This window comes from Pseudochaenichthys georgianus, chromosome 15, assembly GCF_902827115.2.
Source record: "Pseudochaenichthys georgianus chromosome 15, fPseGeo1.2, whole genome shotgun sequence".
Lineage (NCBI taxonomy): Eukaryota > Metazoa > Chordata > Actinopteri > Perciformes > Channichthyidae > Pseudochaenichthys > Pseudochaenichthys georgianus.
This window is the reverse complement of record NC_047517.1, coordinates 5975844-6002726: the sequence shown is the minus strand read 5'-3', so window position 1 is coordinate 6002726 and position 26883 is coordinate 5975844. Positions and strand designations below refer to the sequence as shown.

The window sequence follows — 26883 nt, the reverse complement described above, 5'->3', positions numbered from 1 at the left end:
TTTTACATGTTTGTATTGAATGATAATAAGGTCAACATAAATTGCAAACATAACTAGTTTGTATGATGGAGAGGATGTTTTGCAAAAGAAAAGTTGAAAACACTCACTTGGCCAGTAACAATGCTGTGATCTTTATTTGTATGTTCTGAGCATTGCAATGATCATCAACAAAGGTCTTAGTCTTTACAATACATTTTGAGTATAAAAGTAATACCACAAAACCCATACAGGTATTAAAATCCCTGTTACTTGTCAATAACACTCTGCAAGTTGTCCCCAGTAACGATAGTCAAATGTTTCTGAAGATCTATTCCCCCATTTTTGATCCTCTGGAGAAGCTGAGCCTGTAGCTTCCTCATCTGTCATTCATAGTGGGGAAGAACACAACACATTCAGATCAATATCCAATCATTCAAATATAGATGAGTTGTGTGAATAATGAAGTATAGGCCTGACCTCCTCCACATCCTTCTCTGCAACTGCCATCTGCTCGGAAACCGTGCCCCTGGGATTCCTGCGTCTCTCCTGCATCTTCTCAACACGGGCACAGATCTGCTGCTGCAGCTCACGGGCTGATCTACAGGGTCAAACAGGTCAAACATCCATTTCAAAATACTGAATATTTAATTGCCTAAACATTGCCAGTGTTATTATAGCCCTTAGGTAGACATCTGATTAAAAATGCAAGCCGTTGAGTGACTTGTTGTCTCCTTAGTTAAGATCTATTCCATCAATGGAAACAGAAAATGTGTATTATCTATTCTGGTTGATCTGTTTTTTAGGAATACTGTTTCAAAAGAAGAACAAAAGAAACTGCTGATGGTGTGGTGGGAGTAAACTCTTTCTTTGTCCACTAGATGTCTCTAGCCTTCCATCTGCATGGCTCACCATTGAACACAATACAAAATGCCATTCGGTGTATACTTTTAGATCCTGTATCCCTGTTTAAGTTGTGTGAAGAACTCACAGATACAATATGCACAGCAGTGTTCTAATCAGGTATATTGATGACACAAACGTGTTATGCCTCATTTCCCTTATTACATCTGCAACCACAAAGGAGGTAAAGGAGATACATGGTAGGATTGAAGTGTTAGGGAGGGATTTTTACATTTTGAGTTGCTTAATACCAAACAAGATTTCAAGTTATAATCAGGAAGATGTTCCCAGTCTTTTGTATGTTCAAATTCAACGCTACCAGTAGTAATGATATGACAAAATAGGAATAATTAAACATATGCAAGTCTGATTATAATTGTTATACAGGCCCTGGTTTCATATTGTTGTACACCAGATGTTTTGTCTGGAGTAGACAGTATTTTGGTATGCTGGTTACCCTTTTTCCACCAAAAGAAGCAAGGCTTTTTTTATACGGGAAAACCCACTTGAAAATAGGTGACGTATTTATTTCCTATTGTCAGTAGACAACATTTATTTTTGTTTATATCTGGTTTGGTAAATGTGATGATGTAGAGTCCTGGCACCAGAAGCAAGGTTAATAAACAGTGAAAATGTTAGGGTGGCCACTTTTTTTTTATATCCGTTACTTATTGAGTGAAGGAGCTGGAGCTGACAAATACCCTTCACTGCTGCAGAGGTATTTGTCCTGAAAATGAAAGCCCATTGTAACCTTTCCAACTAAAGACAAAAGCCAGATGTTAGCGGGTGTTAGGGAGGATTCATTTCCAGTGGGAAATGTGATTCAGATGTTTCATTTACCTTGTCTCCTCAAACTGTGTGATGGACATTCCTGGTGTCTTACTATGACTAGAATCCCTGCCATCCTCCACACTGGGCTTTGAATGTGTTACTGCTTCCTGTAACAGAGAGGGGACGTTTATTATCATGTACATCACTGTAAAGCTTGTGTACATAAATAAAGATACAGCTGTTGCGACACATCCTACAAACAGCCTCATTGCATCAAATTACCCCAATGCATTGTCTTTTTCCTAGACTATCCAGTGAATATTTACACTGATGTCGCTAGTTGAATGCAAACAGTAAACGCTACACTTCAGCTGTATGCGTGAAAATGCATCTGACAGTCAAATCACTCAAACCTGTCCATCGGCATGGTCTACATTTGGTGGCTACCGGCATGTATACATCAGCTTTGACAGCTATATGTTGCTGCTGTGCGATCACTGATGCAGCAACACTCCCTCGCAAGCACTGCCATCTATTGCTGCCTCCATGAGCACCATCCTCAATACATTCATAAAGGACCACTGATACTGACAATGCAGCTACCTGACAACTCACTTAGCCTACTGGCATCATAATGTTTTACCAAATGCATTGTTCTCCATCCAATCTGGCAGAGGTGGTGCTCTGTCGCCCCCTGGTGGTTGGCAGGTGGACATGTATGTGATTTATTTCACACATACCTCTTGGTTTCTTTGTTCGGCACGCTTCTTCTGCTCAGACATTTTCTTCTTCTGTGTGGTCTTTGCTTCGGTGCGCCACTTGTTAAGAGCGTCATGGCTTCTATGGAAGAACCAAATAAAGTATCATTGTATGTCAAGGGAAATGTTTCTTTGTGTATTGTTTTTAAGTGGTTCCAAAGGGGTCTACATTGTTTACATATGGATTCCCCACGGTTCTTCACTTGGGAAATGTCAATTAGATGCAATATAACCCTGCTTTATTATGAATTATCTTTGGTATTACCTAGCATGAATATTTGGATTAATGAATCAATGAAATACAATTTTAAATCCTCTAAAATGTAGTGCAATAGAATGCTAAATGGGTATATCCTATTATTGAACTCAAGGAATAATATTACTTTCTCCTCTGCTCGACAATAGCCTGTTTCTCGTTCAGCTCTTTCATTGCAGCCGGTCTCCTTTCTTCTGGTCTCTTCCGATGCTGAGAGTCAAACAGTGGAAGCTCGGGAATTGATGCGGCCTTGGTGGCGGCCTTTTTTCTGACAAATCAATTGAAACAAAATGCTTTTATTTGTATTGCTCTCCAGAGCTCTGAGTCCCAGCGGAGACAGCCGGGGAGATTGTTATCACTTGGTCTACTCTGCGGAGAATGTCATTAAAAAGTGTTTTGCTATCCTTTTTCCAAGGCACCATGCCACCTATGACTCCAAGACTCAGCACTAAATCTATCTGCAGAAACAAAACATATTCACCTCCTCTGTCTGGGTATTAGATAGTAAATGACACTTTCAGACTTCGTTGTTCAGGCAGAACATATCTGTTGTGCATAAACCCTTTTCTCCTATTCAGATATACGAGGTGTATTGCAACACAATAATAGCAGGAGCGGTTCAATAAATCATTGTTTTGTTCCCTCATATTTCTGTGAATCTGGCCTAGAGTACATACATCCCTTTTTTGGAATGAATAGTTTGACATTTTTGGAAATAAGTGTATTCACTTTCAGGCATGGATATAAGAGGAACAAAACAAATCCCTATGGTATCTGTATATTAAGTTTGAAGCCATAGACATTGAGTAAGCTAAGCTTAGCATAACGCCTGGAAAGACCTAGCCTATCAATGTCCAAAAGTAACAAAATCCACCTACCAGCAGCCCTGACCCTGACTTATTTATATACTGTATCTCATGTTGTTCTGTTACAGTGAGCTTTATGTGCGAGTGCCTTATGTTTCCAGCCTCAATGCTATGCTAAGCTAACCCTACCATCTCCTCTGCTGTAGCTTCTTATTCTATGTACTGAGGTATGAGGGTGATACGTTTCTTGACTAACCTTTCAAAAAAAACATTCAATAGAAGTGCATCCTGGATTACATGTATTATCTCAAAGAGTACAGTTTTGAACACGTTGTTACTGTCGTGAATTGAAACAAATGTACTTGGTTAGGTTTAGTAGAATATCATGCTTTGGGTCCAATGTTGTATGTATGTAACTTAAGCTTCATGTTTACAGTAATTATGTAAAGGATGTGACTTAAGTTAAGTGTGTTAAGATGCATAAAACCCCTCAAATGTGTTGCATTAACTTAAACGATGTTCCCCGATGACCATTCGAAGCGCAACCAATCAGAGGACAGCGGTATGTAGCGCTGCAAGCTAGCAGGTGGGGTAATCAAAGAAACAAAACTGACTTTTTCCATGGCAAGGCTCTGTGCCCAACTTCTCGGTGAACAAAGAGAGCCAAGTGTCATGTGAATGCAGCATTACATATCTGAACTTAAATGCCAAAGTAAAACAAGTGAATGTTACATTTTGGTTTCACATGGGACACAAACGGCAGCCAACTGGGTGAAGTTCCAGTTTATTTGTACACCTTTCCATTAATTTGTATTATAATTTGTGATAATTAAGTAATTGTTAGCAGGCCGGACTGAATGAACATGTATCCCAAGGTTTCAAACTATAACAAAGGAAGAGCATTTCCCATAAAAATATGTTTCAGCCAAATACCTTAACTCACCTTTTGACGATTGGAAGAAGTGGTGGCTTCTGGTTTCCATCGCCCTGAGCGGTTGAGCCCAGCTCAGCTTTGTCCAGCAGGATCATCTTTTGTTTTAACTCCCTGAACCTCTTCATCTCGTCCTCATCCACAGACTCATCCTGCTCCTCGGTGCTGGACCCCATCAGCTCCGACAGCTGGAGCTTCTCCACCACTGGTAACTCTACCAAAGAAACAACCATGGCAGCCAGTATAACAGGGGGGCAGTCATTAGTTAGTTTAGTTCGTTAGTTAGTTCGTTAGTTAGTTTAGTTCATTAGTTAGTTAGTTTAGTTCATTAGTTAGTTCATTAATTAGTTAGTTTAGTTAATTCGTTAGTTAGTTTAGTTCATTAGTTAGTCAGTTCATTAGTTAGTTGAGTTCATTAGTTAGTTCATTAGTTCATTAGTTAGTTAGTTCATTAGTTAGTTAGTTCATTAGTTAGTTAAGTTCATTAGTTAGTTAGTTCATTAGTTAGTTAGTTAGTTTAGTTCATTAGTTAGTTAGTTCATTAGTTAGTTAAGTTCATTAGTTAGTTAGTTTAGTTCATTATTTAGTTAGTTCATTAGTTAGTTAGTTAAGTTCCTTAGTTAGTTTAGTTAATTAGTTAGTTAGTTGAGTTCATTAGTTAGTTAGTTAGTTAGTTAGTTCATTAGTTAGTTAGTTTAGTTTATTAGTTAGTTAAGTTAGTTTAGTTAATGAGTTAGTTAGTGGCACTCACAATCATATCTGATAAGAACTACTGACTTATTTTCCAACTACAGCATAACATGTCAGCATTTCAACAACAATTTCACATAACCAACAACAGGAGGTAAAAGTTCCCTTGTAATTGCAGAACAGAAAATGTGGCACTCGTACTTAATTGTAAAAATAAGGGGGAGAATGTCCTTTCTATCCAAGTGAATGAATGAATGACTGGCACGTTCTTTACAAATGCGGATTACTAGCAGGATTGCAATGTTACAATAGATTTTAAAATAAAGATATATTATAGGTAGACGTACTGCCTGAATTTTCTTATTGGTTTTCTTTTGGGCTACTTTCATTTTCAAATTATGTTTTTAAATGCAGTAAACCTGTGTTTACTTTTCATTAAAGTTTTTAACTAAAACAGCATTTGTAATGACACATTGTTTCGTCGTCTTACATAATACACTTACATATAAACATTTTATAGATATTCGTTTGCTCTTGTGTTGATTTGCTTTACATCTAATATTGAGGTAATACAAAAGTAACTCCCTAACCCCCATCACAGGTACCTAACGCAATACATTTGAATAGTACCCCTCCCAACCCTGCAAAGCAGTATGTAAATACTGCATTTTCAAATCTGCTACTTTATACTCTGAGCCAATGAAATGCAAGGAGACCCGCAGCCCTATCTGTGTTAATAACCTTGTATGCAGGGAGATAAAGGCTTTGACGGAGGGTTTGGCGTCCTTCATTGTGCAGCAGGAGCCCTTCCTGTGGGGGGCTGTCTTGGGCTTCACAGTGATTACCTCCAGACACTGCTTGGTGACAGAGAGCTCCTGTTTACAGCCCACAGGTTATCAATAACTTGCATCTGGCTAAAGATATATTACAGAGCTGGAACAGAGCAAGAGTGGGGGGGGAGTCGGTCGGATGGCAAGCACTGTCTCCAAGGGAACAGAAGTCACACCACGGTGAAGTGGTACCAGGGCAAGGAGCTATTTTTGTGGCCAGCCGTACCGTCTTTCACAAAAAGAGCACAGATGGCTGGAATGCATGTGCACGCTGAACACCTTGCTGCTGCACTGCTCAGAGTTAAGGTGCCTTTTATAGAGGGTGAAGGAATGTGTTCGCAATGGACTCAGCATGTCAGCACTTCCAGCTCGTTTGTGCCTGAAATGAGGCCTGTGGTAAAGACAAGCTTCAGCCATGAAATAAAATACATCATTAAATATCTAAAGCGAGCGAATGTCTCAAGCTTTTTATGCCTTGAGAAAGTGGTTACTAACACGTGGCTAAATGAAACTACTACACCACATCACGGCAAAAATAAGTCCGCCTTTAGCTTAGCAATGTTGACTTAAAGTCTTGCTACCACGCTATAGTTCCTTTAAGAGATAAGAGGAAAAAAACAAATCACTACGATATCTGTGTATTAGGTATGAAGCTATAGACAGCCTGTAAAGGCCCTGTCACACTGTCCCGAAATTGACACCCGATGGACACACGAATATGGAAATGTTCAAATTCGGCTGTGATCGTAGCAACATCGGGCCGTTCGTGAGGGCATCTTAAGCCTTCGTATGACCGCCGGTGGAGTTTCTCAGGCTCCGGCAGCAACTTCGTGAGCGGAGGCAAAATCTTTGGCATGCCAAAAAATTGCCGAAGGACCTTGCGAAGGTTCATTTTCGTGTTGAATTCGTGTGTCAATTTTGCCCTTCGTAAGGCCATCGTGAGGGCATCTTGTTATCATCGGTGCCATCGGGCATTCGCCCCGATCAGAGTGAGTGTGAATGCACCGATGATAACACGAAGATGACACGATTTGACAAGATGCCCTCACGAGTGCCTTACGAAGTTGCCGCTCATGAAGTTACTGCCGGAGCCTGAGAAACTCCACCGGCGGTCATACGATGGCTTAGATGCCCTCACGAATGGCCCGATGTTGCTACGATCACAGCCGAATTTGAACATTTCCTTTATCGTGTGTCCATCGGGTGTCAATTTCGGGACAGTGTGACAGGGCCTTAAGAGAGCATCCTGACCGGCTGCATCACGGCCTGGTACGGCAGCTGCACCGCCCTTAATCGTAAGGCTTTACAGAGGGTGGTGAAAGCTGCACAGAACATCACCAGGACGGAGCTGCCATCCATGGAGGACCTCTACTCCCAGCGGCTCAGGAAGAAAGCCGTCCGGATTATAAAAGACCCCCATCACCCCAGCCACAAACTGTTCAGTCTGCTGCCGTCTGGCAGGCGTTACCGCAGCATCCGGACAAACACCACCAGACTCAGGGACAGCTTCATCCCACAGGCCAGAAGACTGTTAAACACCTGAGCATGTACCATTTTTTCAATTTTACATTTAAATGTATGTCTTGTCCACTGTTGAGGAACCTGTGACCTAAGTTCTGTATTCATTGCATAGCTACACCGTAGTTGTGTTTATGTCATGACAATACATCTTTGAATCTTGAATCCTGCCCTCTCTGGAACACATCTCCACCTCCCGCTGCCGCAGCAGAGCTAATAAAATCATAAAGGACAGCTCTCACCCAGGTCACAGACTGTTCTCTCTCCTGCCTTCTGGGAGGAGATACAGGAGCTTCAAGTCACGGACAAACAGACTCAAAAACAGTTTCTACCCCTGGGCCGTCAGGCTGCTCAACCACCACACATAATAATAACTGTAACCATTCTCACACATACACACACTTTTAATGCACTTTATATACTATTTTTTTATGTCAATATTTTTAACTATTTATTCCCCCGTATGATTGTATGTCCTATTGCTGTGTTTTTTGGTGTTATGTATTTGTTTGTATATTTTTTGCACACCGGGACAGAGTTGCACTCTGCATCTCGTTATACTTGTGTATAGTGACAATAAAAGGCTTTAACTTTAACTAAGCTTATTTTAGACAAATCTAGCCTATCAATGTCCAAAGGTAAAAAAGTCCACCTATCAGCAGCTCTGAAGCTCACTTATTTACATGCTATATCCTTTATATATACAGTCTATGGCTATATCTCATTTCTCTACAGGAGGCTTTTTGTGTGTGTGCCTTGTGTTTCCAGCCCCCTCAGTGCTATGCTAAGCTAAGTCTAACATACTGGCTGTAGTTTCTTATTCCATGTACAGAGAGTTGAGTGATATGCATTTTATGTATTAACATTTGGAAATGAGGGCAAATCCTTTTTCTCTTAAAATTATTTTCAGTATTTTAGTTCTTGCAATTGCATTTACACAAACTATCATTAATGTGGTTTTAATATGGGGGGATTATCCTGCTGGACAAGACGTTTGTTTTTTTGTTTTGATCTTCTTTTCTTCATATCACAAGATCCAATGGAGAAATCCAATTGACCTTTTGTTAAAGTCGCCCTAACTTCTAGGTCAGCCTACACAAATACGACACTCTTTTTACCTGGGGGGTTCTTCTTCGTGCGGACTGGCCGCTGAGCCATTGCTCTGCGGAGGTGCTGCAGGATGCTCTGAAGCCCCTGGTCTATTATGTCTTGTGGAGGGAAAGTGATGGGGCAGTTCCTCAGGTTAAGGCCTTTAAGGGTAATTACATTTCCTGGAAAGAAATGGACAAATAAAGTATACATTAGAAGTATGCTTACAGGTTCTTGCATTAGTTGAAACAAAGGCAAACATATACCGATTATTTACAATGGGCGCAACAGTGGAGGAATTAACACACTGTATATTCTCAGCGTTAAAAAGACATAACTTTCTGCTCTTCCTCTAAATAAACCAATGTGACGATAACACATGCACAAGGCGAGCAAGAAACAACTATTGTCAGCCGAGGTGAGGCCAAGATGCAAATTGCTTTGCCATCTAAGCAAACCATTTTTTGCCCTTTCACTCGCATAAAATGGAAGAAAAGGGGAGGAAAATGTTACTTTTGTGCATGTGTACGTGCCCTAACAAAATACTTTTGGTGGCATTCTGAAGTAGATCATAGGAGTTGTTGAATTAAACACGATTGCTCTCGTCAGCAATCCTTTATTGTTCATCAATCAGGAGGTTTTTTACCAAATTCAAAACAGTAAACACATTAAATCATTATTTCTCTGACAACTTAAGACCCAGAAGTCTGTTGACTAAAATCATTTACCTTAAAAGAAAAGAGTGGATTGAAATTAAAGTTAATTTATGACAACTTCTGGCAGACAATCTCAATTCTCAATTCGATTTTTGGTCGACAAATACAAATTGGATTCACAAATGCCTGATCGAAAGTTGTAAATGTTAAAGAGATATTCACAGATCTTTTTTTTTATTTGTGAAACTATTTAGCCTATTTGCAGATCCGTTTTACACTTGCACATTTATTTGTGAGTTTGCAAATATTTTAAATGCATTTGTGGATGGTGTTTTACATTTACAAATCACATATTAACACACAAATTATTTTTATGCTTATGCTTGATCGTGGCCGCCGCCGTTGTCTGCCGTGTGATATCCCGGTAAGGGATCACGCCGCATGGCACTTTCCAAAAGTACCGTGTTGTTGATCTCCCGGGCCGGGAGCCCCCGTGTTTACGGAAGGGCTCTTTGAATCGATCTCCTTGGTTACGTGGGTGAGGAGTAGTCGCAGCGTGGCTGCTTCTGGCTCATCCCCAGAGGAAATAACACTGTCCCACACTCCCCGCCCCCTCTGTAAACTCCAGTATAGGAGCCAGCAGGTCAAGGCCCGGTTCCAGAACAAAATGACTAAGGGTGCATCTGAGATTAGAGAGGGTGCAGTGGTAAAGTGCTATTTTTATAAGTGGGGAGTGTACCTAACACCCTCTATGGGGGTCCTCACCTCCTCTGGGGGGGTCCGGGGGCATGCTCCCCCGGGAAGATTTTTTAAATATTGAAGTTAAAACCATCAATCTGGTGCACTTTGAGAGCAACATTAAGAGATCTATGGATCTATGTGCTCTTTGCTTGATTATGGCTTCCCAGTCCCTTATCACGTCGCCTATAAGAGCATGGCGCCAGTTGTTGTAGCCAGTTGTGGTGAAGGCATCTGACTTACTTGAACCGAAATGTCGACATGCATAGCAGAAGATGGCATCTTTTTTACATGAATATTCCAGCCAATCTCTGTTTTGAAACCATGAGCTGCAAAATGAGCGCCTCACCCCACTGTACAGGCGAGTTGGGTACTTTTTTAAATATACCTGGGCAGGCTCTGTTTTGCAGAGGTCCTCTGGCACTGTGGGCAAGGCGGGCAAAGCCGGCAAGTCGGGCAGGAGGACGTTAGTGTCCACGACAGTAACGTAATGTCCCCATGATCTGAACTGTTATTACCTGCAGTAGATGCAGTGTATGCTGGCGATAAGGGCTGGTTGTTTTAACCATTTTCTGATCCATCATTGACTACTGTGTAAGCACCTTGCAGATGATGAATGTGCAGCGGCACAGGTCACGCGCACCTGACATAATAACGTTACTTACCGTTTAAATTGATCAAATAAATGCAGCAGACAATGCTATTCAACCACAATTACAATTTATTTTATTTCAACTATATTCTTCTTCTTCTTCTTCTTCTTATTACTACTATTAGTAATAGTAGGCAAAATGTAATGTTTTTCACTTTTCATTTTTTTACTTTTCATTTCTCAAATGAGGGTGCATAACGACTCAAATGAGGGTGCAATGCACCCCCGTAGAACCGGGCCTGCAGCAGGTGGGCGCGTGCACGTGAGTGGAATAAACCGAAGTGCTGTCAAAACACTGTGCGGGTTCAAGAGAGAGTGATGTGTGTGTGAGAAACGCATTCAGTGAAAACGATTGCATTTATCCCAGAGTAAGAGTCATCTCTCTCCACATTTCCACTTTTCACCATAATGTCCGTTTCAAAGAGACGGCATTAGGACAGAGCCGCGGCCCCACGGGAGCGCCGCGGTGCGTTCAAGGACCTCGGTAGAAAATCGGCCCTTGTCTGTGTCAGTCCCCATGCCAAAACTCCCTTCTTATGGAAAGGTTTGGCAGCGGAGTAGGCCACCAGAGAATACTACAGCTTCTTAGCTTTGGCTTCACAGCTGGTGGCATGTGGCGAGTAAAAACGAGTGCATTTATCCCAGAGTAAGAGTCATCTCTCTCCACAATTCCCCATAATGTCCGTTTCAAAGAGACGGCATTATGACGACCCCCCCCCCAAGAGGGGGGGGGTCTCTCTGAGAGAAAACAGCATTATGGCGGAGCGCGCGCTCTCACGGTGCATGCCGTGGTGTGTCCAGGGACCTCAGTGTAAAATCGGCCCTTTCTGTGTCAGCCCCCCATGGGACAAACTTCCTTTTATGGAGGGTTTGACGGCGGAGTGGGCCACCAGAGAGTACCACAGCCTCATAGCTGCGGCTCCGCAGCTGATTGCACATCCCCTAACACAATGTTATGGGGAATGGAAAATCAGTGGTGTATTAACCAAGACACTCCCTAAGCGTCCAATAGCGACGTTTGGTCAGTGTCCGTGGCGTCCAATTGTGACGCTCCTAGGCTCCTTCAGCGTCATAAAGGGACGCAAATAGCTTTCAACTGATTGCAATGTATTCCCATCTGCGTCGGGATTTGACGCTCATGGAAGCACAGCATTCGTTTATGCCGGCTGCCCTTAAAGGCAATGTGAGCATCCATTCCCATTGGATAACGGAGAATTTTACACCCGGAAGTAAGTACTCCTCTTACTGTCGATTGATTTTACAGTGATATCTGCACTACTCATCGACTAAAAAACACCAGATTATCCTTGTTAATTACACAACATTGATTGGTTTAAATTGTGTACAATGCTTTTGTATTTTTCCCCTTCGATTCGGAGAAACAAATATGTTTTCTGAGTAAAGGATGGCAGAAGACACTACACTACCCAGAATCCCCAGCTATCGTTTGGCCTACACCATGTGCTCTGTTTGACAAACCCCGTTTATGGCTGGCGTCTATGTCACGTGATCTTCAAATGTCTCCCTGCAGAAAAAGAAAACATGGCCGAACTTCGTTTTATTCTAGGTGTAAAATGCCTATTTTAAAGTTAGTTTGGCCATTAAAATGCGTTTTGATGTCATTTGATGCGAGAAATATGAGTTGTTATTTCAGATTATGTGTGCAGTGGATGTACATGATCTTTAGTTTGCTAGTTATTACGAAGATTACTTCAGGAAATCGCGACGTTTTCATTGTTACCAAGGTGGTTGCTAGGGACGCTGCTATCGATATTATTTCTGTTATGTTGTGTAACTGTTTAATGGTGTTATCTTTATTGCTACCCCCTTCCCCGTCAATGTATAGTGTTGGTCCACAGCCTAAACATATTAGTTTAACAAAATCCGCATCTAAAGATAGCCTACGTTATTTCCCCCCTGTGCAATTCCAGTCTCACATCTCAGAGCACACCGTCATTAACAAATACCGGAAACAGACCGAAATAATAATAATACCTTATTCCGAGTGTGCTTGCGTTTCTCTTTGAAAGTCATCACATAACGGCATTGTAATACACGGTTCGGCTGCATTACATATTACATATCTGCCGTAGTTCTGTATTTATAGAGCCCTGATGAGAAGACAAACATCAATCAATCTGGTGCACTTTAAGAGCAACATTAAGAGATCTATGGATACATCTCTCAACATCCAGATGAAACACAACTGTAAGCAGATGTTCTTTTTCTTTATGGATATTTTACAAATCACTCCCCTTTCAAACTGTATTCTTGTTTTACTGCCATATAGTATTTCATAACTGTTTTTCCTTTATTCTCTTATTTGTTTTATAACGATAATGATCATATGAAGGTGTGCCGCGGAAATAATCTTTTGAATAATTTGTGACCAAACCGTTTGAGACCCACTGAGATAACTTAGACTAAAGTTAACTATCTAAACACTCAGAGAGTCCTTTAGCTCACCTGAGCCTCTCAGTCTAGAGGAGAGCTCTCCTCCAGCTTGTTGTGGAACAAACAGCTCCGTATGTCCGTTAGTGCAGCTAGCTAACCAGATGCTAACAACACGGTCCCTGCTGCTGGCACCGGTCCCTCTCTCTCTCTCCCTCTCTCACACACACTAAATGCGCTATTTCCGCGCTATTTCCACACACACACACACACACACACACACACACACACACACACACACACACACACACACACACACACACACACACACACACACACACACACACACACACACACACACACACACACACACACACACACACACACACACACACACACACACACACACACACACACACACACACACACACACACACACACACACACACACACACACTTTTATTTCCATGCAACTCTGTGATTGGTCTGGTGTCTTGCCTCTGTTGCATTCACTGAACACGGGAAATTACAGTTCTGTCGTCCTCTCTAGTGTCTTGATGAGGTTCACGTAAAGCACGTTTAATGTATTATATTATAGAGGTAGAATTGTCCGGGGCTACAGAAACAACATTCGGGGCAGGCCAAAATATTATTTTACCAACAATGTGGAATTTATTGGCTACATATTACACAGATTATGCACAGCGGGAGCAGCAATAACCGTCAAATAATAATTCAGACAGGGGAGCTCCGCACCCCCTGCCTGCCGCTAGGGGGTGCTGCAGCGCCCTCAGCACCCCCCTTCCCGCGCCCATGTGAGGGTGTTCTTTTATCTGGGCGACCTCATAGTCATGGCCAGGTCCAGGGAATGGACAATGTTTCACAGCCCAATTGATCCTACACCTAACCAAGTTGGGTTGAAAAAGAGTTGCGGTCAATTGGAAGAAGAGCTCCCCCATACCTCACCAGCAGGTAGAATATCTGGGGGTGATGCTCGATGCAGGCAGACTGCGTGCCACCCTGACAGAAAGCAGACAGGCATCCCTGCTGCGGGCAGTCTGCAGGCTGTGTCAGGGGGCGACGATGACAGCATTGATCATCATGCAGACTTTGGGTCTCATGACGGCTGCTCACTCCGTAGTGCCACTCGGACTTCTGCATGCACGTCGCATACAGAGGTGGCTTACCGGCCTTCGTTTAGATCTCAAGACACAAACGACGTCTGGTGATCATCCCCCCCTCAGTAGAGAGCAACCTCCGATTCTGGGGGTCCCCAGAGAATCTGCGGAGGGGAGCTCCACTGGGGCAAGTGAACTCCTATATCACAGTCTTTACAGATGCTTCAGGGACAGGATGGGGGGGGGCGTGCCTAGAGAGAGCTGTAGGTGGTTGCTGGCCTCTGACAGAGGCTCGGCACAGCAACCTCCTGGAGCTGCAAGCAGTGATGCTGGTCCTACAGCACTGCAAACCCTTAATACAGGGCAAACATGTGCTAGGGAGGAGCGACAACCGAACCACAGTGGCCTACATCAACAGGCAGGGCGGAGTCCGCTCAATAGCCTTGTTGACCGCGGCAGAGAACCTGTGGTTGTGGGTTTCACAGATTGTGTTGTCTCTAAGGGCCCTGCACATCCCGGGACGGGAGAACGGGGAGGCCGACCTCATGTCAAGAGGCGGACCCCTGCCAGACCAGTGGAGGCTTCACCCGGAGGTGGTGAAGTGGACTCAGTTCGGGAGAGCAGAGGTGGACCTGTTCGCCAATCGGCGCAACAGCCACTGTGCCCTGTGGTTCTCCCTGGCCCGGCGGGACAATCCGCCCTTGGGGGTGGACGCATTTGCACTAGAGCCATGGCCAAGGAAGCTGCTTTACGCCTTTCCACCGCTGCACCTTATCCCCCCCCTTCTGGATAGGGTGAGGCAGGAGCAGCTGTCAGTCATCCTAGTGGCCCCAGATCGCCGCCTGGCGCCGTGGTACGTGGGGTAACACAGATGATGGTGGGCCAGCCCTGGGCTATTCCTCAGGTCTGGGGAGCGCTGTCTCAGGAAGCAGGGGCAATAGGGGCGTTACCCACTCTGGGCCAACCTCTCCAGGCTTGGCTCCTGAGAGGGACAGTTATTCAGACTATCCAAGCAGCAGGAGCAAAATCCACCACAGCCTGTTACAGGCCAAAGTGGGCGGAATTCTGGCGATGGTGTGAAGGAAGGAGTCTAGAGCCTCTGTCATGCACGCTGGGCTCTATTCTTACCTACTTACAGATACTGGTGGACAGGGGGCTGGCTCATTCCACAATTAAGGTGTATGCAGCAGCCATCTCGTCCTGCCATGAGGGATTTGGAGGCAGGTCAGCCTTCAGTCAGCCGCTTATGTTGCGGTTTTTGCAGGGGGTCAGGAGGCAGCGCCCAATAGTGCACGCCTCCGCCCCAGTGGGACCTGCCGTTGGTGCTCGAGGCTCTGGTCACAGAACCATTTGAGCCCCTGGAGCTCTCCTCCCTGAAAGCACTGTCATGGAAGACAGCATTGCTACTTGCCTTGACTTCGGCCAAACGAGTGTCCGAGCTGACCGCTCTGTCGGTGCACCCAAGCTGCCTTTTGATCCGGGGTGACCGTAGCGGGGCGACACTCAGACCGAACCCCTCCTTTACTCCTAAGAGCCTAAGGAGTTCGTTCAGGTCAAGGGCTATTCAGTTAGGTGGCTTTAATCTTCCACCCCATATTGAGGCCAGGGAGGCTAAGTTGCACCTCCTCTGCCCAGTGCGTGCGCTAGCATGTTATATAGAGCGCACGGCTGCCATTAGACGCACTGAACAGCTGTTTGTGTGCTTTGGGGATGGTGTGGCTAGAAAAGCTCTCTCCAAGAAGCGCCTAACAGGATGGCTATGCGGGTGCATTACACATGCCTATGGACGGGCGGGGAGAGCCCTCCCCACTGGGGTCCGTGCGCCTTCTACACGGGCTGTGTCAAACAGCCTTATTCAGCAGCGTGAGTGTAGAGGATATATGCACGTCGGCATCTTGGTCTACGCCAGGCTCCTTCATAAAATGTTATCTCCTGGACATGTCTGGCTCCTTCTCGTCGTCTGTGCTTGCCGAGGCAACGCATGACTGGTGAGAGGGGGAGTGGCTGTGGGTCAGCAGGTGTCTGACCCCCCCTGGACATAAAGCACTTGTGTTTTCCCATGCTCCTGAGGGACTCTGGAGACATGGTGCGCAATCAGCACCATACAGGGCTGGAGGCAGGCTGGGAGAGCCTTCCTCACTACTGTCAATACCCACTCTACACGGAGTATGTGTGAGTGTGGGGGACGTGGTGCACTTATGTTTTCCCATGCTCCTGAGGGACCTGGGGAACATGGTGCGCGGTAGGCTCCAGACGTAGTCTCCGCACAGATCTTTTCCATGCACACTCTACACGAGGTAAGCGTGTGTGAGTGTGCCTTATCCAAATTGCGGCCCCAACTTCTCTACGGTTACAACCGGATGGGAGGAAGTGGGGATGCAATGGATGTTAGCCAAAAGCCGGTCAGGGACGGTGTGGTTGGTCGATGTTGTTGGATGACAGGGCGTGTATACATCGGGGCTCCGCCCACTGTACCCATAGAGTCCAGTAGAGGGCGGAGCCTGTGTGAAATATAACAGGGGGTTACGTATTGTAACCCTAGACCAGGGGTCTCCAACACGCTACCGGTAGCTCGCGGGCAGCTTTTCAGTAGCTCGCCGCTCGATTATCGATTATAGCGTTGTAAGGTTGCTTCTTTATTTTTCGGCCGCGTCTGGACAATAAAGTTTTTTGATTTTAGAATTACACGAATATCAAATTGGTCGGTGACGCAGAGATCAAGGAACAGACGTGACAGCGGCACAGCGACACCACACACGAAGCAGTCTGCTTTCTCCAGCAACACCAGTCCAGCAACACCAGTACAGCAACACCAGTCCAGAACCAACAGCAGAATGACCCGCTCTGAATCAAGCCCCTGTCGCTGCGGCTGAGAGACACACAGGGAGGGATTTGTGTTTTTTGTAAAACATTCGTTATCGTCATGTCAGGTTTTTGATGGATTTAATCAAGTCTTGGATTGCAGAGTATGAATGTCCTCTTGCTATTTTCAGTTGATAAATACGTGTGTAAAGTTTGTGAAGGCAGGAGGAAAGCTTCCGCGATCACTGTCTCCTCTCCGTTCCTCCAAACCCCGCCCCCTCCATGAAAATAATGAGTGACATGCTGATAGTGACCTGATAGAAACTTTATTATTCACTTCATCACTGATTGCGATATGATGAAGCTAACTTAATCTCATACATTCATTGTATTCATGTAACAGTAAGACAGAGAATAAGTGTGCACCCACATGCACTATTTTTGTTTTTATTATGCTGTTGTAAATACTCCCTTTTTTAACAGATGACCGTTGCTAGAAGCTGCAGCAAGACTGCAGAAGTATTATTTTTTGTTTTGAGGATGGAGCAATTTCACACACAGATAGGTTAGACCTATACAATTGATGTATTATGGTTTATAATTTAATGTCAAGAAGAAGAAGAAGAAGAAGAAGAAGAAGAAGAAGAAGAAGAAGAAGAAGAAGAAGAAGAAGAAGGCTGAACTGTTCAGTGTCTGTGGAGATGGAGATGGAGGTTATACATCTCCAAAATCATGTTCAGCTGAAGTCTCAGCAAAACTCTCAACATTTCTGGAGCCTTGTAGACCCAGAAAACTATAAGAACATTCACCAAGCAGCACTGAACACGTCTGCTTTATTTGGCTCTGTTCTACAGACCTTTGTGAAGCAGCTTTTTCTGACATGAATGTCATGAAATCTAAATACAGAACAAGACTGACTGAACATTTAAATGACTATTAGAGTGAACCTAAGTGGGTACACTTCAGCATACACCTATTGTGGACTCCATGCAGCGCCATTCATCCCACTGACTGTAAAAAAGAGTGAATGCACTTATTTGACCATAAGTGCCATAAGATGCTTGTCAGGTGGTGATTAAGGACATGTATGTGAATTCTCTGTGATGTACTCACTATGTGGGCCATAATAATATGTGAGACATTTTCGTTTTCTTGGACCTTAATGTGAAGTTAAGATGTTTGATAAGCTTTAGGTATTGTAATTTCACACGTGTACAAAAGTATAGCTTAATTCAACTGATGAGGGCTGTGTGAATAAATGTAAGCGATGTGATGCAAGTAGCTCTTGGCCACTTTCATTTTTTCAAAGTAGCTCTCAGATGAAGAAAGGTTGGAGACCCCTGCCCTAGACATATAAGCACAGGCGGAGCCCTCTACCTGGGGGCCCTGTCTTTCCTAGTCCGCTCGCTGAAGAGTGTATAGGATAGTGCGCGGCGGGTGTAGCCGCCTTTATATACTGTGGGCCTGCGCGCGCATTCAGGTAGGCTCGCCTCGATTGGCCGGCTACGTTTACGTAAACTCAGTAGGTGAAAGCACGCACAGCATGATAGAGAGTAGTACCCATAGAGTCCAGTAGAGGGCTCTGCCTGTGCTTATATACTAGGGTTACAATACGTAACCCCCTGTTATGTCAAAGGCTGCACACATTGCTGGTAAAGCTGACTAAAGTCATCTCACCCATCTCAGCTGGAAGCTCCGAGATGGGGTTTCCCTCCAGAAGTAATGTCTTCAGAGACCTGGTGGGCACAATCACAGATTGTTACATGGTCGACAGGGATACGTTTGAGTCTTAAACTGAACACATAAGGAAATTGTACAGAAATAATCACGTTGGAATCATTCATTCGATTTCCAGAGCATATGGCATGAAACAGAATTCTCAAATAGAAATCATATCTCAAAAGGTTCTGAAATTTGACATGAGAGAGGATGAGGGATTGGGAATAAATCCGTTTATTTTATTTCAAAGAGCAGTTTCATACCTGTGCAAGCCAATTTCAGCAGGGAACGATGCAATGTGGTTATTTCTGAGGTCCAGCCACAGAAGGTTGGGCAAGCGGATGAACATTGAATCTGGGATACTGGATATCTGGTTGCCTTCAAGATATAAATACTAAAGATGAGATAATGGGCAGTTAGAGATGATTGATATTCCAAATAACAAATCATACTGATATATAAAATGGTTGGCCTCATTTTTTCCTGGATGCATCACTGATTTGTTTTGCTTGATAACCACCACAGCATATGTACCTAAGGTAGGTGGGCTGACGAATGCACAGTGAAGTCACAACTGACCTTTAGTGTGCTATTTTTCAAAATACTTTCTGCGACATGCGTCCGCTGCGTTCTGCTCAGACATAATGTCTCAGTTGAATAATGTTCTGGGGGTTCCTGTGCCTCTTCATCCTCAGGCAGAATGTGGGGATTCTGCCGTTTGACAACACTGTTCCCAAACACAAAACGTAGCTGCAGGTCAGGAGCCTCTTCCTCTGGGGAAGACATCGTGGAGACAGGTGTTGATGAGATGATCAGTTGCTCCGGCGTGTTCAGGTGTCTTTGTGCATTGGTTTTTTCCTCCCTGTGTCTGAAAATGAGAATGTTTATGTCCGAATCACATTGCTGAATTCTTAAACTGAGATTTGAACTTGCCTACAACAAGTGGTGATATGTAACCTTATACTGTATAACACATGTTCCTAAATCCATTTAATCAAGTAGTATAAGTAAGACATACTGTCTGTATGTGTACTCAGTGGTGGATAGCAACAAAGTATATTTACTCAAGTACTGTACTTAAGTACAATTTTGAAGTATTCTCAATTAATGTATACTTTAATCTTCAACTCCACTACATTTTAGAAGCCACAATTGTACTCTTACTCCACTACATGTATTTGACAGCATTTAGTTGCTAATTACTTTTGGATTAAGATTATTAGCTAATGCAAAACATAAATCAATTATTTAATAAACGACATATATGATAGCTCCACCTTTACCAGCAGTAATAAAAACACAGGAATATCCCTAACCCAGTAACTCAATATTTATACAATTCTAAAATGTACCATTATGCATAAGGAGGATACTTTAAGTATATTTTGATGCTGGTACTTTTGTACTTTTACTTAAGTAAAGGTTGAATGCAGGACTTGTACTTGTAACCATACTTTTAACGTGTAGTATTGCCACTTTTACATACTACTACTATTAGTACTTCTTTCACCACTGTGTGTACTTTCCTTTAGTATTTTCACTACACTTCAAGCTACATATTGTGGGCTGCTTTTTAACTATCTCCACTCTATTAATCTGACATTTTAAATGACTTTGTAGGTTAAGATTATTAATGCAAATGATGTGTCATGAAGCTAATAAATGACGATGTATATGATTAATTAAGCCACCCGTAAAGTATTGCAAATGATCTCCTTCATTAACAGCTGCGACATTAAAGAGATGAACACATTAATGCATACATAAAGTATATAAAATGATCCTTTAAAGGACCATTCTGCATAAAGAGTAGATACTTTCATTTGAATGCCAATACGTTTGTCGTTTTAATTGAGTTATAATTAGAATGCATAGTACTTCTTCCACAACTGCCTACAGGTAAGTGTAGCTTTTCATTCACTGATGCTAACTAACATTAGCTAACATTAGTAAACAATTCAACTATTGTACATTCAACAACCGTATTAGCTTACCCGAAATGTGGGTAAACATCTTCTTATCATGTGGGCAAAACCTGTTGTCTTCTTAAAATAAACACTTTATAAAAACTAAGAATAATATGCCATAGTTTTTGTCATGCTAACTTTTAGATACCGTCTCACGAGTTCGACGTCGTAACCACGGCAACGAGGTCAACATAAACTACGGCAACCGTCCACGTGCAAACAAGGCGAACTGCATCCATAATGCACCAACCAGAGATTGTCTTGAAAACGCATCAATGATTCCTTAATGTTCCCACATTGAACATCAATATATGTATTTAAATATGTGTTAGTGTAACAGAGCAGATATATCTGGTGTTCATAGACAGATAGATCTGGTGTTCATATACAGAGAACGTATTAAATCCCTTTTTCTCCCTCAGTGATCCGGGCACCACCCATCCATCTCCTAATGAGATTGTGGGAACATTAACAGAGGTTTATTTTTGGGCTGGTGGATAGCAGTTATCTGCTGGTAACATGCGTTGAGAAGTCCCCCTCACCCAGTTTGTAGTGAGCTATCCTGGCTTCACCAACAGAGGCTGGTACTTATGTGCTGAAATTCACCACAGTCTGTGATACAGGGCTACGTCGACTACAGTCACTGGCCAGCAACTGTCACAACTACTCTCACAAGTGACAAGTTAGTTAGGGGACTAGAGAGTGGATTCCGGTTGTACATTTCACAATAAAAGTCTCATTCACAGTAAATATAAAACACAGATTTAATTCATAGACTATTACACAAGAAGGGTTTTTGAAAGATGTCAATCTTGTTTTCCTTTCCCCTAATTTCTTACGTGCTCTATACAATAGAGTATAGAAACTATCTAGCTGGTGATCATCACACTCATAGCTACAGTAGTACCATCTAATGTTGTCAAGATTCGATCATTTAAGTCATTTAATCATGATTAAATCATGTTGAAGCGTGCTTTGCTGTCAATTGTCTTCTAAAATGACTGAATTATATGTAATTGTTAAGCTGTATATGAATACGAAACTCGAATCATGCTGCAGTTTAATGCAGCATGATATATCTGCAATCCATTTAAGCTTTTATTTTTAAGGGGATATAGCCTGACTTCCTGTGTATTTTTAGCTGACTCTTTCTACCTTGACGCAGCTTCTACAGAAGTCTCTTGGTTTGGCTGGCAGGCTCCGGAAGAAAACTACCAGTGCCGAGTGATTAACCGAACGTTAACCTAACAACTGTAATAACCGAACAGTCTCTGAACTGTTCCGTCGGTACTTGCTACAGTCCTCTCGCCTGGTTTAGAGAGACTTTAGGTCGCGACGCTCACATTTTCGGTAGAATTTACATCGGATACATTTAAAGCGAAATAACGAACCGGGTTGGGTGAAATGTATGGTTAGAATCTTTTGAGGAGGTAGTCAGCTGTAGATTCTCCTCCAGGGGAGAGGAATGCTATCTGAGCATCAATGTTTCACTGGGGCAAGTGGAAGAAGAGGATGGGAGCCAACAGTTCTTCAAAGAGACCCGTCTTCGACGAAAACGAAGATGGTAAGTGATGAAAAAGTCATGCACGCTTTCCCATAAACCCTTTAGAAATAAATACGACTTTAGAAGTTCGAGATACAGATATATTTGTTAATATTTGACGATAAGTGTCGTATTTTACTCGTTACAAGCCAGCACTAGCTTGTTATATAGACAAAGTTGTGCTGTGATACTGAAGCTAAGTTGTCAAAGTTTCTACCATGAGTGTGCTGTTAACAAGATGTATATCTATACACTTCATAGTGTGCATGTTGTCTTCTTTTAACAAATGTTGATTTTGTGTGGTGGGAATGTTGGAGCCTAACTTTTTACCAGTGGTGCAATTTAAATAAGTACGTGTACTATTTTCACATTATGCTACTTTATAGTTCTCTAACTCCCTACGCTTTGTAGGTACATGTTATACTTTATATTACATTTTCTAAAACATATTGAGTTTATTTATTTAAATTGATTCAAATAAATCAATAAACCCCACCTTTACCAATTTTAATATTTAAGTGATTAAAAAAATAATACATCAATAATTTGTATTAAATACATGTAAATGCATATATTAGTTAATTTCACTCATGGCAATTATTATAAAACAAAACATGTACACTTTACCGGTTTTTGTAGCCGTGATGGAACAATGAAATGAAATGTATAATAGATTAAAAAATATCCAGTGTGACTATTTTGCATAACGAGTACTTTTGGTCCTTAGAGTATTTTTCAATGCTAATACTTGAATGTATGCTTGAATGCAGGTCTTTTACTTGTAAATGAGTATGTTTACACTGTAGTTTTGCTGCTTTTATTTAAGTAAATAAGAGTACTTCTTGCACCTCTGCTTTTCACTAATCAACAGCTGTTATTATCCAGAGTTGACAATAAATTCAGCTGATTCAACCTAAATCAGTATTTTCATCACACACAATAACGCCCACACAACATACACTGACAGCATACAAAATATCCGCTTCATATTAGCCCCCATGCAGAAGATATGAGAGGCAGAAAGTGCTCACACTGCGAGAGAACGCGTGAATGCCTGAATGAACCCTTTGAAATATGGACTATTTCAAGAGAGATAGTTAATTGCATAATTAAGACACGATTAGTGTCATGCATGGAAGTAATGTTAATTTATGATTCTTGTCCGCGCATGGGAAATAAGCTTCTTGGATGTGCACACGAAAGCACAGCACTGCATCTCTATGATAGGCTACAGAAATCCAGTTTCACTACAGAGTCATCATCATGTGCTGGACAAGTAGCAGGCAAAAGTTGATCGGATTAGGTAATTTCACCACGGGGATTCAGTCGTGTTAGGATAACCTAATTAAAGTTTCACATTTTTGTCAATTGCCTTCAAAACATTTCCAGCTCTGAGTCAGATTTCTCTAAAAGGGAGTGGTTTTAGAAAGTAATGAGTGGCCCCGGCTGTAAGTGGTATGTCCTTCTCATCCTTACAGCAGCTGGTCAGAGCTCACAGCAGTTACTCTATTAAAGTTCAGAGAGACGTTCTTCGACAATCCCTTTTCTATACTGTCCAATTAAAAGAGAAACCTTGAGAACAAGGGCAGAACCTCTCAAGGCTGAGATGGTAGAGAGACAGAGGAGAGAGATCCCATCACTATTATCAGAGAGAAGTCAGTTCCCTCAACCTCCTGTCACCTCGGTGAGGTGCCAGTTATGTATGACTTACAAAAAATATATATATAACAGCTGTGCTTCAATAATAACCATTACGACACACAGATGAAAAGATCCACTCTGTTGTCAATTATTAAATGAAAGCAACCTTTTTCAAAATGTATTAATATGGTTGAGTAATTTTTGTATCAAAAACAGAAAGAATTCTCTGTGGATATTTTCTGTGTTCTTCACTGAGTATGTTTGAGCAGTGGATAAAACAACACATGAAGACATTGGGCTTTCAGAAACAATGTTTGATTCTTTACCCTTTTATGACATTTTATAGACCAAACAACTCAAAGGAAATAACCATCAGAATGATCAACAAGGAGAGTGATACAGTCGTATTATGCTCATTGGTGAAAGGTTTGTTTTTAGTATGGAAGCAGGATAATGGAGTTTTTTCGATATGCTGATATTGTCCCTCTTTTGTTGGCCTTCGCCGGTCGGCTGTTTAAATGTAATAATATAATAACTGAAGTAAATCATTTAAAAAAAGATGCCCAATCCTTATCCTTATAATTGTACACTAACAACTAGGCTTAATCTGCGCACTAGGTGCTACGAACAACCCTGTAACCGCAAGATGTGGTGCAAACCAAATGCATTATATCCAAGCTACAACATGTTAGCTGCTTCAGTCCTCAGGGAGAACGTTGCCCTCCCTCACTAGTCCAATGAACAATGCTGACGGACAGAGTTCTATAACCTTAAAGTCAGTCTCAAGTACGAGGTAGATTATTCTGTGTGAAGATGAACCTCGACACTTTGTGCAACGGTTCGCCTCACGTGTGCATAATTAAAGGGTAATATCATCGGCATATCCTCAGAGCTACTTATCTCTACCGATATCTGCCACATTCCAAGATGTGTCACATATCATCGTGCATCCCTAATTTGAAGTATTCAGCAGTAAAACACTCCTCAGCTGAACATATACAGTTAACATGGAGTGGATGAGAAGTGGGTGTACGGCACACACACATTAAAAGAGTGTGAATGTAAAAGTTTGATCACCTTTAAGCACCCATTCCTTTTACAGCAGCTGCCTCTCTCCCAACCTGCTCATCTGTCAGAGAGCTGCTCTGAGATCAGTCTGAGCAGAGCGTGGCGCACTGCATTGTGGATGCTGACATACAGTCTAGATGTCTCTTGCTGCCTGTCAGGTCTCTTAGAAACAGTATCTGTTGGCTTCTTGGAAAACAGCCTATGGCCTACATTAGAGCAGCGCTGTGCTCCAAAGGCTGCTCAGAAGGCTGCAAACATAATCAGGCGGTCAGGTTGATGTCCAAGCGTAGCTACCAACAGGGCTCGTTTGGCAGCTAGTTTGATTAGCACAGGAAGGCTGTGGAATTGATTTGAGGTGCACATCCTGCTAGTTTGATGCATTGTTCTCTCACTTTGACAACAGCAGTCTGCTCTTTGTTTGTTTGTAGCCTTTATTTATCCATGTACACATTCCATTGAGATCAATGATCTCTTTTACAAGGGAGACCTGCCACACATTTTTCTGTTTTGGTTGCCTGATTATTTGGTTTGTTGAATTTAAGATGAACTGGACAATTTCTAGGCAATCAGCGGAAACTGCCTTAGTGTTTGCTCAATGCTAAACTAATCAGCTGCTGGCAGTATCTTCAAATGTACCGCTGGGACATCAGAATGATATACAGTTTATTTCCTCATCCCAGTAAGAAAGGTTGTTCCCTTAAATGTTTCATTATTTCCTTCAAATCAAGAAATGGAGAGTTGGGCCCTTTCAACACCAGTTGTGCTAATGCCCTCACACATAGACGTACTGTGGCTGTCATTTCTATCAATTCTGCATTTCCAAAACGACTAGACATATATTCTATTGATTTGTACACATGAAATAGATCAAATATTTTCAATATTCCAAATGCCAGAGAAATCTCTCTCTCTCTTTAAATCAATATAACGGTATATTCCATGTGTTTGCCTGTGATGTATCCCCTTTATCCATGCGTCATGCTGTGGTTCTCTGTCACAAGCTGTCCTAAATGAACTATTTATCACATTTGAATCCACATGTTTACAGTAGATCTTACAGATCTTGGTAATTGTTACTCTCTCATCCGACGTCCTGATCTTAAAGGTAGGGGAGGTAAGAATGGAGAAACCAGTTCGAGTGCGCTAGAATTTGAAACTACGCAGCCGAAAAATATCTGCCCCTTCCTTCAGACTTCCTCACAGAGCCCGCCTCCTCCAACACACACGAACGCGCACATGACCAATGAGGGAACGAGATAAGTTTGTGCACAGATGGAAGGCTGACAGGCAGGTAGTCCATCCAGTTACTTTAGCCGGGCCGGCTCAGATGATTGGTCGTGCTTTTTACAGCGCTACGGCTTCCACAGATGACATTTGTTATGTATTTATTGTCAAAGCATTTCATATATTCATTGCTATCGGGATGTTAAGAGCATTCCATGGAATATAACAAAAAGTGTTTCTGAAGTGAATTACCTACCCCACCTTTAAGGTATCAGATAAGCCAGCTGGGCCAACAGGATGAGACCTTGCGGCTCGGGGGTAAAAACATCCTGAATGATGGACAATATAGGACACCTAACCAGGAGAGGCTGACTCCACACTACTCTTTTAAATCAGCTCTCCACTTTACATACAGTATATAGTAGTGTTTGTCATATGTAAATATTTTTAATTTGTTATAATAGTCTTAAAATAGTTTATAACAGTCCTATTTTTATTTGTTTTGTTTTGCTGCGTATTATTCTGTATGTGTCTCTGTATGCACCACATACTAAAGCAAAGTCCTCGTATGTGTAAACATACTTGGTAATAAAACAGATTCTGACTGCAATGAAAAAAGCACCTGCTTCTTAAATGGAAAGGTTTGACTTTTGGATGTGGATCAACGTGCAAACACCAGTAAACACAATACATCACCCATAAGCGTTGGTATCATTTCATGGGTTTAGCAATACATGGATATTATTTGGGTATTGTGATAAGATACTTGCTATCTTCTTATATTTTGATTATTGATTATAAGAGTTTTTTTATCTCGTTTTAAAGGCTGCATCAGT

The 26883-nt window shown here is 42.4% G+C and overlaps 2 protein-coding genes across 4 annotated transcripts in view; one reads left to right on the top strand and one right to left on the bottom strand.

Moving 5' to 3' along the window:
* Positions 1 to 107: 107 nt before the first annotated feature.
* Positions 108 to 20740, bottom strand: LOC117459454 (leucine-rich repeat-containing protein 27-like). 3 transcript variants are annotated; one of them, XM_034100231.2, is made up of 11 exons: positions 20599 to 20740; positions 19184 to 19472; positions 18868 to 18998; positions 18563 to 18621; positions 8558 to 8710; positions 4414 to 4615; positions 2792 to 2932; positions 2391 to 2490; positions 1720 to 1817; positions 457 to 577; positions 108 to 359 (listed from the first exon to the last, which is right to left on the bottom strand). In XM_034100231.2, the coding sequence occupies exons 2-11, from the start codon at positions 19388 to 19390 to the stop codon at positions 246 to 248; spliced, it is 1326 nt and encodes a 441-aa protein (XP_033956122.1). In that variant the 5' UTR covers positions 19391 to 19472; positions 20599 to 20740; the 3' UTR covers positions 108 to 245. The 3 variants fall into 3 exon arrangements, with proteins under 3 accessions (XP_033956122.1, XP_033956123.1, XP_033956124.1); XM_034100232.2 differs by having other exon boundaries at positions 2391 to 2487; XM_034100233.2 differs by lacking the exon at positions 2792 to 2932.
* Positions 20741 to 21767: 1027 nt separating this feature from the next.
* The window catches only part of LOC117459366 (serine/threonine-protein kinase 32C), a 148662-nt gene continuing 143546 nt past the window's right edge, over positions 21768 to 26883 (top strand). The window contains exon 1 of the mRNA XM_034100148.2: positions 21768 to 22135. Coding sequence (XP_033956039.1) covers positions 22054 to 22135 — 82 coding nt within the window. The 5' untranslated portion in view covers positions 21768 to 22053. The remainder of the gene's footprint in view (positions 22136 to 26883) is intronic.